Here is an 18,402-nt window from a genome sequence, read left to right as displayed (position 1 = left end):
AATTTCAGATGGCGCATCTAGCTGGCTCAGTTGGAAGAGCATGTGACTGTTGATCTTGGGATCATGAGTTCAAGCCCCACATTGGGTACAGAGATTACTGAAAAAAAAAACCCAAAACTTTAAAATAAATAATTCTAGAATCAATCTGTCAATTACACACACACCCCAACCCTGAGAAAGAGAAGGAAGGAAGAAAGAGAAAGATATGAAATTGCTTTGAATCCATAGACCAGTTTGGAAAGAACTGATTGATATCTTTACAATGTTGAGTCTTCCAGTAAATGAGCATTAATTTATGTCTTCTTTATAATTTTTAAAAATAAGGTGTTATAGTTTTCCACTGATAAGGACTTGCTATAGTTTCATAGATTTATTCCCAGGATTTTATTTTGAAGTGTTAAAAATTGTTAAAAAATATTTTCATTTGGTGTATAAAAGCAATTTTAAAATAGATTTTGTGTGCTGTAACCTTATTAAACTTTTTTTTTATTATTAACATGTAACGTATTATTGGTACGGTCTGTGATTTATCAGTCTTACATGATAACCAGTTCTCATTACATCACATGCCCTCCTTAATGTCTATCACCCAGTTACCCCATCCCTCTATCACCCTCCCTTCCAGCAACCCTCAGTTTGTTTCCTATGATTAAGAGTCTCTTATGGTTTGTCTCTGTCTCTGGTTTCGTCTTGTTTTATTTTTTCCTCTCTTCCCCTATGATCCTCTGTTTTGTTTCTTAAATTCCACATATCAGTGAGATCGTATGATAATTGTCGTTCTTTGATTGACTTATTTCGCTTAACATAATACCCTCTAGTTCCATCCACGTCATTGCAAATGGGAATATTTCATTTCTTACGGCTGCGTAATATTCCATTATATTTATATACCACATCTTTTTTATCCATTCATCTGTTGATGGACATCTGGGCTCTTTCCATAGTTTGGCTATTGTGGATATTGCTGCTATAAACATTGGGGTTCACATGCCCCTTCGGATCACTACATTTGTATCTTGGGGGTAAATACCCAGTAGTGCAATTGCTGGGTCGTAGAGAAGCTCTATTTTCAACTTTTTGAGGAACCTCCATACTGTTTTCCAGAGTGGCTGCACCAGCTTGCATTCCCACCAACAGTGTAGGAGGGTTCCCCTTTCTCCGCATCCTCACCAACGTCTGTCGTTTCCTGACTTGTTAATTTTAGCCATTCTGACTGGTGTGAGGTGGTATCTCATTGTGGTTTTGCTTTGTCTTTCCCTGATGCTGAGTGATATTGAGCACTTTTTCATGTGTCTGTTGGCCATTTGGATGTCTTCTTTGGAAAAATGTCTGTTCATGTCTTCTGTCCATTTCTGGATTGGATTATTTGTTCTTTGGGTGTTGAGTTTGATAAGTTCTTTATAGATTTTGGATACTAACCCTTTATCTGATATGTCATTTGCAAATATCTTCTCCCATTCTGTCGGTTGTCTTTTGGTTTTGTTGACTGTTTCCTTTGCTGTGCAAAAGCTTTTTATCTTGATGAAGTCCCAATAGTTCATTTTTCTTGTTTCCCTTGCCTTTGGAGATGTGTCTAGCAAGAAGTTGCTGCAGCCGAGGTCAAAGAAGTTGCTGCCTGTGTTCTCCTCTAGGATTTTGATGGATTCCTGTCTCACATTTAGGTCTTTTCATCCATTTTGAGTCTATTTTTGTCTATGGTTTAAGGAAATGGTCCAGTTTCATTCTTCTGCATGTGGCTGTCCAGTTTTCACAATACCATTTGTTGAAGAGACTGTCCTTTTTCCATTGGATATTCTTTCCTGCTTTGTCAAAAATTAGTTTACCAGAGTTGAGGGTCCATTTCTTGGTTCTCTCTTCTGTTCCATTGATATATGTGTCTGTTTTTAGGCCAGTATCATACTGTCTTGATGATTACAGCTTTGTAATAGAGCTTGTAGTCCAGAATTGTGATTCCACCAGTTTTAGTTTTCTTTTTCAACATTCCTTTGGCTATTCGGGGTCTTTTCTGGTTCCATACAAATTTTAGGATTGTTTGTTCCAGCTCTGTGAAAAATGTTGATGGTATTTTGATAGAGATTGCATTGAATGTGTAGATTGCTCTAGGTAGCATAGACCTTTTAACAATATTTGTTCTTCCAATCCATGAGCATGGAATGTTTTTCCATTTCTTTGTATCTTCCTCAATTTCTTTCATAAATGTTCAAGAGTTTTCAGAGTACAGATCCTTTAGCTCTTTGGTTACGTTTATTCCTAGGTAGCTTATATTTTTTGGTATAATTGTAAATGGGATTGATTCCTTAATTTCTATTTCTTCTGTCTCATTGTCAGTGTATAGAAATGGAACTGATTTCTTTTTTTAATTTTAAGATTTTATTTATTTATTTGAGAGAGAAAGAATGAGACAGAGAGAGCATGAGAGGGGGGAGGGTCAGAGAGAGAAGCAGACTCCCCGCTGAGTGGGGAGTCTGATGTGGGACTCAATTCCAGGACTCCAAGATCATGACCTGAGCCGAAGGCAGTCGCTTAACCAACTGAGCCACCCAGGCACCCAAAATGCAACTGATTTCTGTGCATTGATTTTATATCCTACCACTTTGCTGAATTCCTGTATGAGTTGTAGCAATTTTGGGGTGGAGTCTTTTTTTTTTTTTTAAGACTTATTTATTTATTTGTTGGGGGTGGGGGGAGAGAACACAAACAGGGGGAGGGGCAGGCAGAGGGAGAAGCAGGCTCCCCGCTGAGCAAGGAACCTGATGCGGGACTCAATCCTAGGACCCTGGGATCATGACCTGAGCCTAAGGCAGATGCCTAAATGACTGAGCCATCCAGGCTTCCCTGGGGTGAAGTCTTTTGGGTTTTCCACATAGACTATCATGTCATTTGTGAAGAGTGAGAGTTTGACTTCTTCTTTGACAATTTGGATGCCTTTTATTTCTTTTTGTTGTCTGATTGCTGATGCTAGGACTTCTCTGTTGAACAGCAGTGGTGATAGTGGACATCCCTGCCACGTTCCTGACCTTAGGGGAAAAGCTCTCAGTTTTTCCCCATTGAGAATGATATTTGCTGTGGGGTTTTTGTAGATGGCTTTTATGATATTGAGGTATGTTCCCTCTATCCCTACACTGTGAAGAGTTTTAATCAAGAAAGAATGCTGTACTTTGTCAAATGCTTTTTCTTCATCTATTGAGAGGATCATATGGTTCTTGTCCCTTCTTTTATTTGTGTATTATATCGCACTGATTGCTTTGCAGATACTGAACCTAACTTGCAGCCAAGGAATACATCCCACTTGGTCGTGGTAAATAGTCCTTTGTTTTGAAAAGAATTTTTTTTTTTTATGAGAGCAGTTTTTTTTTTTTTAAAGATTTTATTTATTTGACAGAGAGAGAGTACAAGCAGGGGGAACGGCAGAGGGAGAGGTAGAAGCAGGCTTCCTCCTGAGCAGAGAGCCTGATGCGGGGCTCGATCCCAGGACCCTGAGATCATGACCTGAGCCGAAGGCGGACGCTCAACCGACTGAGCCACTCAGGCGCCCCTGAATAGTCCTTTTAATGTACTGTTGGATCCTGCTGGCTAGTATTTTGGTGAGAATTTTGGCATCCATGTTCATCAGGGATATTGGTCTGTAATTCTCCTTTTTGGTGGGGTCTTTGGTTTTGGGATCAAGGTAATGCTGGCCTCATAATAGAGTTTGGAAGTTTTCCTTCCATTTCTATTTTTTGAAAGAGCTTCAGAAGAATAGATATTAATTCTTTAAATGTTTGGTAGAATTCCCCTGGGAAGCCATCAGGCCCTGGGCTCTTATTTGTTGGGAGATTTTGATTCCTGCTTCAATTTCCTTGCTGGTTATGGTTCTGTTCAGGTTTTCTATTACTTCCTGGTTTAGTTTTGGTAGTTTATACCTCTCTAGGAATGCATCCATTTCTTCCAGATTATCTATTTGTTGGCATTATAGTTGCTCATAATATGTTCTTATAATTGTTTGTATTTCTTTGGTGTTGGTTGTAATCTCTCCTCTTTCATTCATGATTTTACTTATTTGAGTCATTTTTATTTCGATAAGTCTGGCCAGGGGTTTATAATCTTATTAGTTCTTTTTTTTTTTAAGATTATATTTATTTATTTGACAGAGAGAGACACAGTGAGAGAGGGAACACAAGCAGGGGGGGTGGAAGAGGGAGAAGCAGGCTTCCCGCCGAGCAGGGAGCCCGATGCGGGGCTCGATCCCAGGACCCTGGGATCAAGACCTGAACTGAAGGCAGACGCTTAACGGCGACTGAGCCACCCAGGCGTTCCTTATTAATTCTTTCAAAGAACCAGCTTCTAGTTTCATTGATCTGTTCTACTGTTCTTTGGTTTCTCTTTCATTGATTTCTGCTCTAATCTTTATTACTTCTCTTCTCCTGCTTGGTGTAGGCTTTATTTGCTGTTCTTTCTCCAGCTCCTTTAGGTGTAAGGTTTGTTTGTATTTGAGACCTTATTTGTTTCTTGAGAAGGGCTTGTAGTGCTATATACTTCCCTCTTAGTACTGCCTTTACTACATCCCAAAGATTTTGAACAGTTGTCATTTTCATTTGTTTCTATGAATTTTTTTAATTCTTCTTTAATTTCCTGGTTGACCCATTCATTCTTTAGTAGGACGCTCTTTAGCCTCCATGTATATGAGGTCTTTCCAAATTTCCTCTTGTGATTGAGTTCCAGTTTCAAAGCATTGTGGTCTGAAAATATGCAAGTAATGATCCCAGTCTTTTGGTATCAGTTGAGACCTGATTTGTGACCCAGTATGTGATCTATTCTGGAGAATGTTCCATGTGCCCTGGAGAAGAATGTGTTTTCTGTTGCTTTAGGATGTAATGTTTTGAATATATCTGTGAAGTCCATCTTGTCCAATGTGTCATTCAAAGCCCTTATTTCCTTGTTGACCTTCTGCTTAGGTGATCTGTCCATTGCAGTGAGGGGGGTGTTAATATCCCTTACTATTAATTGTATTATTATCGATGTGTTTCTTTAGTTTTGTTATTAATTGACTTATGTAATTGGCTGCTCTCGTGTTAGGGGCGTAAATATTTATAATTGTTAGAACTTCTTGTTGGATGGACCCTTTATTTATAATACGTTTCTTATTACAGTCTTTGGTTTAAAATCTAATTTGTCTGATATAGGAATTGCCTCCCTAGCTTTCTTTAGATGTCCATTAGCATGATAAATGGTTTTCCACCCCCTCACTTTAAATCTGGAGGTGTCTTTGGATCTAAAATGAGCCTCTTGCAGACAGCATATTGATGGGTCTTGCTTTTTTATCCAGTCTGATACCCTGTGTCTTTTGATTGGGGCATTTAGCCCGTTTACATTCAGAGTAATTATTGAAAGATGAATTCAGTGCCATTGTATTACTTGTAAAGTGACTGTCTCTGTCCCTTTCTGGTCTATGTTACTTTTGGGCTCTCTCTTTGCTTAGAGGATCCCTTTTAATATTTCTCGTAGGTCTGGTTTGGTGATCACAAATTCTTTTAGTTTCTGTTTGTCCTGGAAGCTTCTTATCTCTCCTATTTTGAATGACATCCTAGCTGGATAAAGTATTCTTGGCTGCATATTTTTCTCACTTAGCACCCTGAATATATCATGCCAGTCCTTTCTGGCCTGCCAGGTCTCCGTGGATAGGTCTGCTACCAATCTAATGTTTCTACCCTTGTAGGTTACAGATCTCTGTCCCAAGCTGCTTTCAGGATTTTCTCTTTGTCTCTGAGATTTATAAGTTTCACTATTATATGTCGGGATGTTGACCTATTTCTACTGATTTTGAGGGGGGTTTTCTCTGCCTCCTGGATTTTGATGCCAGTTTCCTTAGGGAAGTTCTCTGCTATAATTTGCTCCAGTATACCTTCTGCCTCTCTCTCTCTTTTCTTCTGGTATCCCAATTATTCTAATACTGTTTCACTTCATGGTATCACTTATCTCTCACATTCTCCTCTCATGGTCCAGTAGTTTATCTCTCTTTTTCTCAGCTTCTTTATTCTCTGTCATTGGTCTTCTATATCACTAATTCTCTCTTCTGCCTCATTTATCCTAGAAGTTAGAGCCTCCATTTTTTATTGCATCTCATTAATAGCCTTTTTTATTTCAACTTCATTAGATTTTAGTTCTTTTAATTCTCCAGAAAGGGATTCTCTAGTGTCTTCTTTGCTTTTTTCAAGCCCAGCTAGTATCTTTATAATCATTATTCTGAATTCCAGTTCCAACATCTTACTTGCGTCCAAATTGATTAGACCCCCTTATTAAACTCTCTTATTCTAGAAATAGATCATTAGATTCCTTAGGATACTCTATATACATTATCAAATCATCTGAAAAGAAAGTTTTGGTTTTTTTCCTAACTGGTGTATTTTCTTTTCTTGTTGCCTGAGCCTTTCAGGAGCTGGCATCCTTATCTTATTCTTAATCTTAAAGGGAATGCTTTTAATGTTACTCTTTATCAAGTTAAAGAAGTTTTTTTCTGTTCCTATGCCTAGAATTTTTATCATAAGTGGATATTGAATTTTACCTAAGTATTTTCTTTATCCTTTGAGTCAATTATATGATTTCTCCCCTTTAATGAATGTGGTGAATCACAGTGATTTTTTTTTTTTTAATCTCAAAACCCCAAATATTTTACCTTATTAGATTATTTTTTCTAGTACTAGTTAGGCTATTTTTATGTATGTTTGTGAGTAAAACTGTCATGTATTTTTTTTTCTTTTTTATACTCATCTTTGTCAGGTTTTGGTAGTGAGTTTATGCTGACCTCATACAATGAGTTAGGAATTGTTTCCCTATTTTCCCCATACTCTGGAAAAGTTGCATAAGATTGGAATTATGTCCCTTGGATTTCTGGAAGCAAGCAGAGTAAAATTTTCTAGGTTTTCATTTTTCCTTTTGGGAAGATTTTTACTTACAAATTAAATTTCTTCAAATGCTGTAGGACCCTTCAGATTTTCTATTTCTTCTTGAGTGAGTCTTGATATTTTCTAGAGAGTAATCCATTTCTAAGTTTTAATTTTATTGGCATATATTTTATTGGTTCATGATATCCTCTTTTTAGTATCCACAACATTTTTTGATTATGTCCTTCTTTCTGTTATCCTTAAATTATTTGCTCCTTCTCTTTTATTTTTTTCTTCAATCTTACCAGAAGTTTGTAACTATATGATTCTTTTGAAAGAACCAAGTTGGTGTTTCTATTATGTGGTTTTTTTTTTTTCCTATTTCATTAAGTTTTGGCCTTCCTTTATTACTGCCTTTCATCTATTGTCTTTGGATTAATTTCTTTTTCAGTATTTGATCCTGTTCTGTACCATTTGACAGTAGTAAACTACCCCATCCTTGTAGCTTTCTTTTGCCTGGCTCCTGAAGCGCACTAGTCCTGAGGGATTTTTTTTTTCCCCCTCCCTGTTTTCTAACTGCTTCCTCTCTGGTTCTCTTTGTCTTTACATCTCCTAATGTAGGTGCCCTCTTATCTTCAGGCTTCTTTTCTCTATATCCACTCTTAATTGATTGACGTTTTTACTCCAAATTTCAACTATCACTTCTCTGTGAGTAATTACACAGAATCAGGGGACCCCATCCTTGTATTGGCTCTTCCACTAACTAGCTATGACATTTTGAATAAGTCACTTAAGATTCCTTAATCTGTTTCTTCACCAATAAAATAAGGAGGTTGGATTCAAGATCTCTGAGGTTCACCTCAGTAACACTGTTCTTGTGGCAACCTTATAGAATCTTTAGCTCTGGCCTTTGTTATTTCTCAATGCCTTCTGGATCACTTTTTTTTTTTTAGATTTTATTTATTTGACTGACAGAGACAGCGAGAGAGGTAACACAAGCAGGGGGAGTGGGAGAGGGAGAATCAGGCTTCCCGCTGAGCAAGGGAGCCCGATGTAGGGCTCGATCCCAGGACTCTGGGATCATGACCTGAGCCAAAGGCAGTCGTTTAACCAGCTGAGCCACCTAGGCGCCCCAGATCACTTTTCTTACATGTTTTGCGGTTTCTCAAATTCTGTATGTGTTACATACAGAATCTCCTTACATCATTCCCCTTCTCTCCCAACCTGTTAATTCCCCATTTCCTTATTTGGATGTTCTGTTTTCTCTGATACACATTTGGTTTTGGCTCCCAACATCCTTATCTCCCTGTACTGGCTTCAAACTCAAGTCAGATGTGTACATATGTGTGTGTCTGTCTGTCTGTCTGTTCCCCTCTTGTTTCCTTTTAGCCCAATTTAGGTCTTTATGATTTACAAGAATGATTTCTATGTGATAGATACTTTCTTCCATCCATGACCTCCTCATGGAGCCTCAGAATTTTACTTAAATAAGTACCTGCTTTTGCATCTTAAATCTCTGTTTATCTGAATTGTTGTCCAAGAATGTTCTTTTACTTTACTAGCTTTGGGTACCATGCCTTTATGCATCCCCCCAAGATGGTAGAGCCAGGGCACTTAAATAGTATTACCTGTAGGCCACTATAATAGGCTCTCTACCAGGGATAGAAATCAGTCAGTCTTATCGTATAGTGCTTTGTGAGTTACAAGGGGTATATCATTTTTGTGGCAACTTGAAAGTGGAACCAATGTGTAGAATTTTCATGGTCTCCATGAGAGTGAAATATTTGGTTCTGGAAGACTTCCTGTATTGGTGATGTGTTAATCTCTAAGTGCTTGTCTCTGTTTTTCAAAATCTCATCTTCATTTAGCCTTGTGGATTTATGTAGTATATATTGAGCATAATTCTCTAAGGATGCACAATCTTAAAATCAACCTAAGTAATGATTTTCTACGTAGAAATAGAGAGCAGCTAATGACAAAACGTGTAACTTTAAAATAATGAAGCTTCTATATGTGGCCTATGAAAGTGACCCTAATTTAAATTTTATTTCATACTAGTTTCTCATTACCTGACACAACTATATACCCTTTTAATTTCATTGACTGTATATGTCTAGATAGTTCTTTTGTTTTCTATTTATGGGAAGCTAGGAAAAAACCATAAAAGAAAAATCACTGTGAGGTTTTAAGCAGGTGAAATATATAGACACTCCTTTTATAATTATCTCAAGGAAACCTTAAATAGTTGTTTTGAGTCATGTAATCTACCTCATTATTCTATTAAAGTGATACATTTGCTAGAAGTTAGTTAGGATATATAATGGCAGAAGTGAGTAGCCATTTAGAAATACTACCTTAAGGTTCTGGCTTATCCTGTCCTGACTGGTGTGCTCCGTGTGTGTACACACAGGAATGAGGATGGGCAGACGGGTTGTTAGGGTGGTAGGAAATGGAAGTTCAGTACCACATTCATGTGCCTCAGGGGTTCTTGCAGGTTCCTGTAGTCTGTTACATTTTATTGAGTACAAGGAATTCTGGAAATTTCTAAATAATATCTGGATATTTTAGTTTGTAAACAATGTATTATATCCTTAAAAAATATTTCTGAATATTAGGATGGTATGTCTTTCCATAAATTGGTCCTATTCTAGCATCAGATTGCAGCATAAGTGGTTAAAATACACAGGCATAACATTTGGAAGATTATAATTATAGCAGGGCTCTTGCTAATTAGATATATGCTTTAGGATTCAAGAAATTAGTAAAACTATTTTGTTTATCATGTAAATGGTTGTTTTTGCCATCAGATTGTCATGTATTAAAAGTGTAAGTTAAGAATAAATCATCTTGCAAAGTCACTAGTGAATTTCTTCTGTCCATGCCAAATCTTGAGAAGGGGGATACCAGAAGAGAGCTTCAATTCCTCCTTGGAAGTCTGTCTCATACCATTCTTTACAACAGTAGTAGTGATACTGTCTTCCTTAATGCTTGTAAGTGCCATGCTTATTCTGACCCCAATCACTGCATCACTTCTGAATTCTGTGACACCATCTTATGATTAGAAGTCATTATATTTTTGTTTGTTTCCTGACCTTTGTGTTCATTTACTTGTCCTACAGTCCTCCCTTGAGAGGAGAAAACATTTTACTGTATTTCATCTTTCTTTGAAATCCCTCTCATCCATGGAGGTACTTAGGAAAAGTACTAATACAAAATAGATACCTGATAAATGCTCGTGACTGAAGTCGAGTTTGTTTTTAATAGTTACATGCTTTTGCTTGCTTTCTAGGCACACAAACCAATGGTCTGGACTTTCAGAAGCAGCCTGTGCCTGTTGGAGGAGCAATCTCAACAGCCCAGGCCCAGGCTTTCCTTGGACATCTCCATCAGGTAGAATGCTCTGCTCAACCATATGGGAGAGTAAAAACTGGAGGCATGGAATGTTAAGGCCTGGGGAAGTTATTTCAGTATGTGGGACTTTTTAAAATGATTAAAGCCTGGTGCTAATCACATCTGATTGTGTCCTTTTGAATGGTTAGATTCTAGATTCTTAGTTTAATTGAGTCTATAGCTATTGACCTCACAGCTTTGTGAAAAAAAGAATTCTTTGTTATGAATGGAATACACGTAACAACCGGGTTGCTGTTTTTGTCACTGTGGGTCTGTGATGGCTCACTGAAGGTAGTAGATTACAGAGTCATCCAAAAGGATGTAGCCACCATTGCCCAAGACCTGTGTAAGGCTCTCAATTCAGAATATGTTTTCATAAAATGTGTCTTCATATGTCTTCTGAGTTCATAAATTCTGTCTTTAGACTACCTGAACTTTATATAAAAGAAGCTCCTGCACTTGAAATAGGTGCAATTTTAGAAAGGTCCTCTAAAGCCCATTTATTCACAAATACAAAGGATTACTATACAGGCAGCAATTAGCGTCTCCTACTGGAGTGAGGCCCTAGCTGTGACACACTTTTGCTCAGCTGCATAGCTTTGTTTGTGTTTTTCAAAGTAGAGAAACTTCTATATGAAACTTCTAGATAAAATATTAAGATGATTTAGCATCTAAAATAATTTAAGAATGTATTATAGAAAACCAAAAATGTTATTTTCATGTCAATTTTCTTCTAAAAACATTTTTTGGGGGCACCTGGGTGGCTCAGTTGGTTAAGCATCTGCCTTTAGCTCAGGTCATGATCTCAGGGTCCTGGGATTGAGCCCCACATCAGGCTCTCTGCTCAGCAGGGAGTTTGCTTCTCCCTCTCACTCTGTGTACTCTCTCTCTCAAATAAATAAATAATCTTTAAAAAACAAAATTAAAAAATAAAAACATTTATAGCCTCCAACAAGTTTTCTGGTTTCTTAGAGGAATAACATTTTTGGTAGTCAGTGTATGTGGTACATATTAAGCCTCTATCTGGCTTAAATTTGTGGTGGTCAAAACATATTAAAAAATCCCCAAAGGTACATAGATGATATGCAGTCTTTTCTCCATTGGATCCGAATTCTAAGAAGAGTACAACTCTTACTCAGCTCCAAGGTCTCCAGCTGATTACCAAAATCATTGAATCTTCAATATCCCCTAAACCAAAGGACTTTAAATCAGTGAATTTGATATGAAATCATGACATCACTGAATTCTCCATCAAGATGTCAGTCCCCTCAGAATTGCTCACCATCTGATTAGACACATAATTAACATGAATGTGACACTTACCTTCTATTTCTAGCCCTCTTATTGACCAGGTTCATACTCTGACCTTTTCCTTAAAATAATTATAAATGTGTGTACACAAATACAAAGTAGATGACTTTAGATCTGTCACCCCATAAGTTCCATGAAGATGGGAACCTTTTCTTATTTATCTTTATCCTAGCATTTTCCAAAGAGCCCAAATTATAATAGATGTTAAGTAATTATTTACTGAATAAATGAATGGTAAAGTTGTATGGGAATAGAGAGGTAGAAATAATTAGCTCAACCTGTATAATCTAAGACATTTATCATAGAGAGGATGACTTTTGAGCTAAGTTTTGAAGGATGTTGGGAGGTAGCTAAATGAAGTGGTAAAAGGATGCTCTCACTTTTTATTTTCAACTTTCTATTTTGAAAATTTTCAAATCTATAGAAAAGTTATAACTATAGGACAGTTTTCAATTGAAAGCCCTTCACTTGGAATCACCAACTATTACTGTTTACTATCTTTGCTCTGTGTGTGTATGTGGGTGTACAAACACACATATAAAAAATGTATATACAGGGACGCCTGGGTGGCTCAGTCGTTAAGCGTCTGCCTTTGGCTCAGGTCATGATCCCGGGGTCCTGAGATTGAGCCCCGCATCGGGCTCCCTGCTCCGCAGGAAGCCTGCTTCTCCCTCTCCCACTCTCCCTGCTTGTGTTCCTGCTCTCGCTGTGTCTCTCTTTGTCAAATAAATAAATAAAATCATTTTAGAGTAAGTTGCAGGCACTATGACCTTCTACTTCTAAATACTTCATCACATTTTTCCTAAAAACAGCATTCTTTTATACAACTATAATATAAATTTCAAATTCCAGAAATAATCCATGAGGAGATACTTTAAGACCTGTAACTATCCTCTTCCTCAACAAACGTCTACCCAGAAACAACATGATTTAAATAAAATCACATAGAAACTTTATCTCCTTTAAATCTTTGTACCCAAAACTCTTTCCTCTGGCTCTTTGGCTGAATTTTTAGCCTTTGGATCTTATAATTTTTTTTTTTAAGATTTTATTTATTTGACAGAGACACAGCGAGAGAGGGAACACAAGCAGGGGGAGTGGGAGAGGGAGAAGCAGGCTTCCCGCTGAGCAGGGAGCCCGATGCGGGGCTTGATCCCAGGACCCTGGGACCATGACCTGAGCCGAAGGCAGACGCCTAACGACTGAGCCACCCAGGCACCCCTAGCCTTTGGGTCTTAAACATAACTATCTTTTCAGATAATCCTCCCTTGATTACACTGCATCTAAAATATGTTCTCTGTAAATGTCTAGGTTTGTTTCTGAGGGCTCTTATCTACTAACAGGACTATTAGTTTTAAATAAAGGGCAGCAGTCTGTTCACTTTAGCTCTGAACTCTATCCTGAGCTCCATATCAACACTTATATTTAACTTTAGGAAACCTTGATGCTGTGTGATATATCCAAAATGGAACTTATTGGCTTCCTGTCAATGACACTACCTTTTTTCCAGTCTCTCAGATTTGAACCCTGGAATAATTCATGACTTTTTTCTTTATCTATATCCATTCATTTGCCAGGATCCTCTGTAGTACCTTGGAATGCCTCTCATGTTAACTACTTTTTATGCTGACTGCTGCCATTCTAATTTAGGCTTCCGTTTATTCTACCCTAGTTTATATTCTTTCTCTCCCACCATAGTCTTTCTTTGTTTTCAAGACATTGACATTTTTGAAGAATACAAACTAGTTATTTTGTATAGTGTTGCTCAGTTTGGGTTTGGGGAGGAATACAACGTAAGTAATGCTGTGTTCTTAGTGGATCATACCAGAAGGCACATGTGTCATTTAATTACCTTTTGTAATTAGTAAATATCTATGGAGAGAGAGTTGAGAATATGGGACTATCATGTTATTCCTCAGATTTCACCCATTAAAGCATCATCCATTGATGACACTTGCCAGAATCAGTTATAATTAACATGGTTGTCAAATAATGATCCTTATTCTAATATAATCATGGTTTTAGCTTTCTGAATGCATAAAATGTATTAAATATTATGACACTTTCATGTGTGGTTTATAAGACAGATTCTTTATTTCAGCCAGCAGTTTTGAATTATGACTATAAATGTTTTAAGAACTTGACTGTGTATATATATGTAAGGTTTTTACTCTGATATGTACATGAAAATTTTGAAATTAGAATGAGTAGATTATTCTGATTGTTTATAATGATAAAAATAATGTATATAAATAGCTTGTTCTTACGTGTTCTTTAATACAATGGAAGATGAATTAAGTTTTTAGAACCTAAATGTCCAGTGAATACAAACAGGATGTTATATAAGGAATGCCTAATACAGTATGGCATGTCTGATGATGCTAGTTTAGTATGGGAAAACATTTTTAGAAAAGAAATGTTAACAGCATTTTCTGGTGGGAGGTAGAGGAACTGTGATCTTGTCCATAAAGTTTTAACCCTATAAGATAGGCCTCTTTGTGTTCTCAGCTCTAACTCAGTGACATGCACTTAGTAGAGATTCTTGAAATACTTGTTGATGTCAACTTATAATGATGGATGTCAACAGTATCAGACTAGAACTTTACCTGATTACTTTCAGGTCCAGCTCGCTGGAACAAGTTTACAGGCTGCTGCTCAGTCTTTAAATGTACAGGTAAGCTGGGTCATGGGATTATGGATCAGTTTTACACATTTTTACCATATTTTTTGGATTTTTTATAATGAGCATGCAATAATTTTATAATAGGAAATATTTAGAAGTATTACCTTTTTTTATTACCTAATGTCATTGAGTTCCAAATAATGTAATCATTGACATTAATGAAAATCCAGTTCATATTATGCTACTGTGAATGACAAAAGGTGAACAAGAAAAGTGTACTTTCAGAGTTGGATACGTAAGTTTAGTAAACTGTTTCTAAGTTATACAGTTATAACACATACCTAAACACAAAGCCAGATAAATCTTAATGCCCTTTCTGTTTCCAGATGTCTTTTTTAATTGTCATTTTAGAGTGTAGAGGAAAGAACACTGGACTGAGATACAAAGGTCTTAGGTTTACATTCTCACTCTGCCACTAACTAGCTGTGTGACCTTTAGCAAGTCACTTAACCTCCTGGGGTTCCTTTTCTCTTACATTTATTTAAGTAGGGAAGTTTAGAAGCTTGCCAAAGTTCCTCTCTGCTCTAAAATGCTATGATTCTAAGGTTTCTAACTAAACCTGTTATAGTCATTGACGGGCTTCATACAGTCAAAATTTTAAAAACAAAATTTAAATCTGGCTACTTTGCTGATATAAATCATATGGTAAAACATGCAAAGTTCAGTTATTATGCATTACTCCATAGTTCAGTTGATCTCCAGCTTCCTTTCCTTATAGTGTTTGGGTTACTAACAGTCAAGAGGAGAAAACCCTATTCTAGAAGATTGATTTCAGTGTTGCTAATGACTAAAGACCTTGGGTTGAGCATTCCATGAAACCCAGTGGAATATGGACCTAGTAACACATGGCAGGGAGAAGAGAAGAGAAAAGGAGATAATGTGACCTTCCTTTCTGAGGGAGAGGAGGCGGAAAATTGCCTTGGTTGCCATGGTAAACTTCCATCCCTTCGAGAGATGTTGGCAAACAGACTGTCTCTCCAGTACGGCGTGTTTACAGTCCTGCACTGTAATTCTCTCTCAGTGACTGGCAGAATTAATCAGAGCCTTTATGTTAATTAGCCTTGCTGCAGTCCCCAAAACAGGTGGTGGGAAGTATGCAAATCTATGCAGAATTTTAATGCTCTGCATAACCAGTTTTAATTACCATAAAATTTCCCCTTAGTGTCCCTTTTAGGACTATGTCCTCTTTCCCACTTGACTGCAGCATTTTCCCTCTAAATTTGTGTGTTACTTGATGGGAGATGCTAAATTTACAGTTATTTTAAATATTAGATGAAAACTTCTGTAGGTCAAGTAACCAATTTCTGAGATGATATATAAGGAAGTTTCAGGCTGACCACCAAAATACATCTTAGAATGTTGGGATGGACGGTCTAATGTAGAAATGGATTGAGAATGTGCTCTTCCCTTTCTCCTTATTTCCGAAGTTGAGGATTGGGGTTTCTAAACAATCCTGTTGATTTGTGGAGGACCCAATTATTTTTTCTTCTTAAAAGTTGTAATTGCAGCTTTGCTGGCATTGGAACAAAAAGTCTACACCAAAAACTTGTATTGTGGATAATTTTTATATTTTATTTTTCTACTTTTATGTTCCGTATTTGATCATTTCTTTTATAGTTAGAAAACAACAAATAATAAATGTGATTTTTAAAGGAAAAAAAGTCTAAAAACTTACTGTGTTAAAATTAGGAAAATACAGAGATTAATAGGAAAGGAAAAGAATGAAACCAGAAAACTCATGACTAGATAAATCCATGTTGTAAATAAGTATAGGTTTTTTAATCAATTATTTGAAATCTCTTATTCCTTCCCACCACCACCCACCCACCTCAGTCTAAATCTAATGAAGAATCGGGGGACTCCCAGCAGCCCAGCCAGCCCTCCCAGCAGCCTTCAGTGCAAGCAGCCATCCCCCAGACCCAACTCATGCTGGCCGGAGGACAGATAACTGGGGTGAGTCTTCACTGGGAGAATTCTAGTAAGCTTTCTTTGTGTCACAATGGCCAATGGCCAATGCTTGGGTTAGAACAGTTTGCTTTGCCTGACGCTGTTTTCTTTAAGGCATTTTCTATACTATAGGCAGCTCTGAAAAAGGAATTATCTCTGTCATACGTTTTCAGGGTATCTTTTCTTACTTTTGCAGATGCTCTAGATAAGCTAAAGACTTCTTTACACTCCAGTTTCAGCTGCTGCTTCATCATGCAGTGGAGTCATCCTGTGATTGAGACCATTACAATGATGAAATTAGAGTGATCAGTTTGGAGTTCCAATATTGCTGCAGAGTAGAAGTTAAAGAAAGGACTAGTACCTACAAAAGAAAAACATTTTCTTTAAGTTATTGTGTAATGTTCTCAAACGAAACCTCTGGTCTCCTATCCTGGCTCTGCAGTTTGCTGTATGGGCTAATTACTTCATCTCCCTGTGCCTCAGTTTTCCTTCAGTGAAACGGAGATGTTATCCATGTAAGATGCTATTTCACAATATTGTTACAAAGAGTAAGAGTAACAATATTTGTAAAACTCAAAGAACAGTCGATAAATGTCATTTACTATAATTGGTAATAAATTGGCCTTTATGAATATATTAACTTTTAACTTTTCAGCTCTCTTTGCTCTAAGACACCAAAAATATTTTCCAGTGTTAAACATTTGCTGTTAAGTTATTTTGTGGGTGGAAAGGCTAGGAGAGTGGTAAGGAAGAGTTATTTGTTATTGTTGAATTCACATCACATCAACCCACACAAATTTTTATTTCCTTTATTTTAGTTAAGTATGTCTTGGTAGTGGAAAGGCTCTTTTAAGAATTGTCGCGAAACTATTTTAGAAATCCCCTCAAGAGAAACAAACTATAAGAGACTCTTAATCATAGGAAATAAACTGAAGGTTGCTGGAGGGGAGGTGGGGGAGGATGGGGTAACTGGGCTATGGGCATTAAGGAGGGCACGTGATGTAATGAGCACTGGGTGTTATATGCAACTGATTAATCACTGAGCTCTAGCTCTGAAACTAATAATATACTATGTTAATTAATTGAATTTAAATAAAATTTAAAATAAGTAAAAATAAAAATCTCCTCAAAGATTAGTATGTTTATGTATTATATAAAATATTTATAGTCAAATGTACCTTGATAGGTATTAAGTTTTTGAATGGTTTGATTTTGATTCTTATGCCTCCAATGCGCGAATTGTATTGGACTCTTTTAGAAGGAGAGTTGTGCCACTAAGTGAATGCACTTAATATATTCCAAGGTGGGGCACCTGGCTGGCTCTGTTGGAAGAGCATGTGAATCTTGATCTCAGGGTAGTGAGTTCAAGCCCCATGTTGGGTGTAGAGATTACCCAAAAAAGAGAAGCTTAAAAAGAGAGAGAGAGATAGTCTAGGATTCCTTCTTGTCTGATCAGATCATGCCACCGAAAGGAAGGCAAAACACACTTACTACTTTGTGTTTGAAATAAGTTGCGTTATGAAAGCAAGTTTAAATCTGCTCTAAATACATTTCCTGTTTTACTGTTTGGGTTTGTTTTGGGTGATTAGTGTCTACAATAGTAAGAGACACTTGAGATTCCAGGTTCATGTGGCTGGAGCTTCTCTGAAACCTGGGCATTAGGATTCATTTGCATGTAGAGAGAGCGGCTGTCACCACCTGTTTCACCGAGATAATGTGTTGGAAAGAGGATGTAAAGTTGCAGAGACCCAGTGCTTTCAATAATAGAAAAGACTGGGTTAGGGAGGGGCTGTAGGGAGACTTGGAAAAGAAACAAATGGAGCTCATATTCTTTAGTCATATCTTCGGACATAATGGAAATGATGGAATATGGCATAGATTCATGCTAATGGGAAGCAGCTGGGCCTTATCAGTTCTTTCTGTGGTCAGATCCAGCATCCTTGTTCCTCATTCATCTGACTAATCACTTGCTGTTCTGTTGGGTGTAAATTTCTTTTCATATCCTGTCAGCACTGATTCCTTTTTTTCCTGCTTACTACTTAATTACTTTTTTGCCTGAACCCTGGGGCCCTGGACGAGCTTGAATGGTGCAGTCCAGAGTGAGGACCACCGTTTTAATGTAACCGTTCTGCTAGTAATGGTAGCTTGATTGCTGATGAACGTTCTAGTCTCACGCTACCCACGTGAAGTTGGCCCGCTAGGGTCTTATGC

General features: G+C 37.2%; 1 protein-coding gene across 1 annotated transcript in view; it reads left to right on the top strand.

The window, feature by feature from the left end:
• Positions 1-18,402, top strand: part of POU2F1 (POU class 2 homeobox 1) — a 189,874-nt gene that overhangs the window by 123,257 nt on the left and 48,215 nt on the right. The window contains exons 3-5 of the mRNA XM_035010918.1: positions 10,150-10,250; positions 14,182-14,235; positions 16,078-16,197. Of these exons, the coding sequence (XP_034866809.1) occupies positions 10,150-10,250; positions 14,182-14,235; positions 16,078-16,197 (275 nt within the window). The remainder of the gene's footprint in view (positions 1-10,149; positions 10,251-14,181; positions 14,236-16,077; positions 16,198-18,402) is intronic.

The sequence above is a fragment of the Mirounga leonina genome, unplaced genomic scaffold (genome assembly GCF_011800145.1).
Source record: "Mirounga leonina isolate KUSES-001 unplaced genomic scaffold, KU_Mleo_1.0 Mir_154, whole genome shotgun sequence".
In the NCBI taxonomy this organism is placed as follows: Eukaryota; Metazoa; Chordata; class Mammalia; order Carnivora; family Phocidae; genus Mirounga; species Mirounga leonina.
Note: the sequence above shows the minus strand (reverse complement) of the source record. Positions and strands in the feature narration are given on the sequence as shown.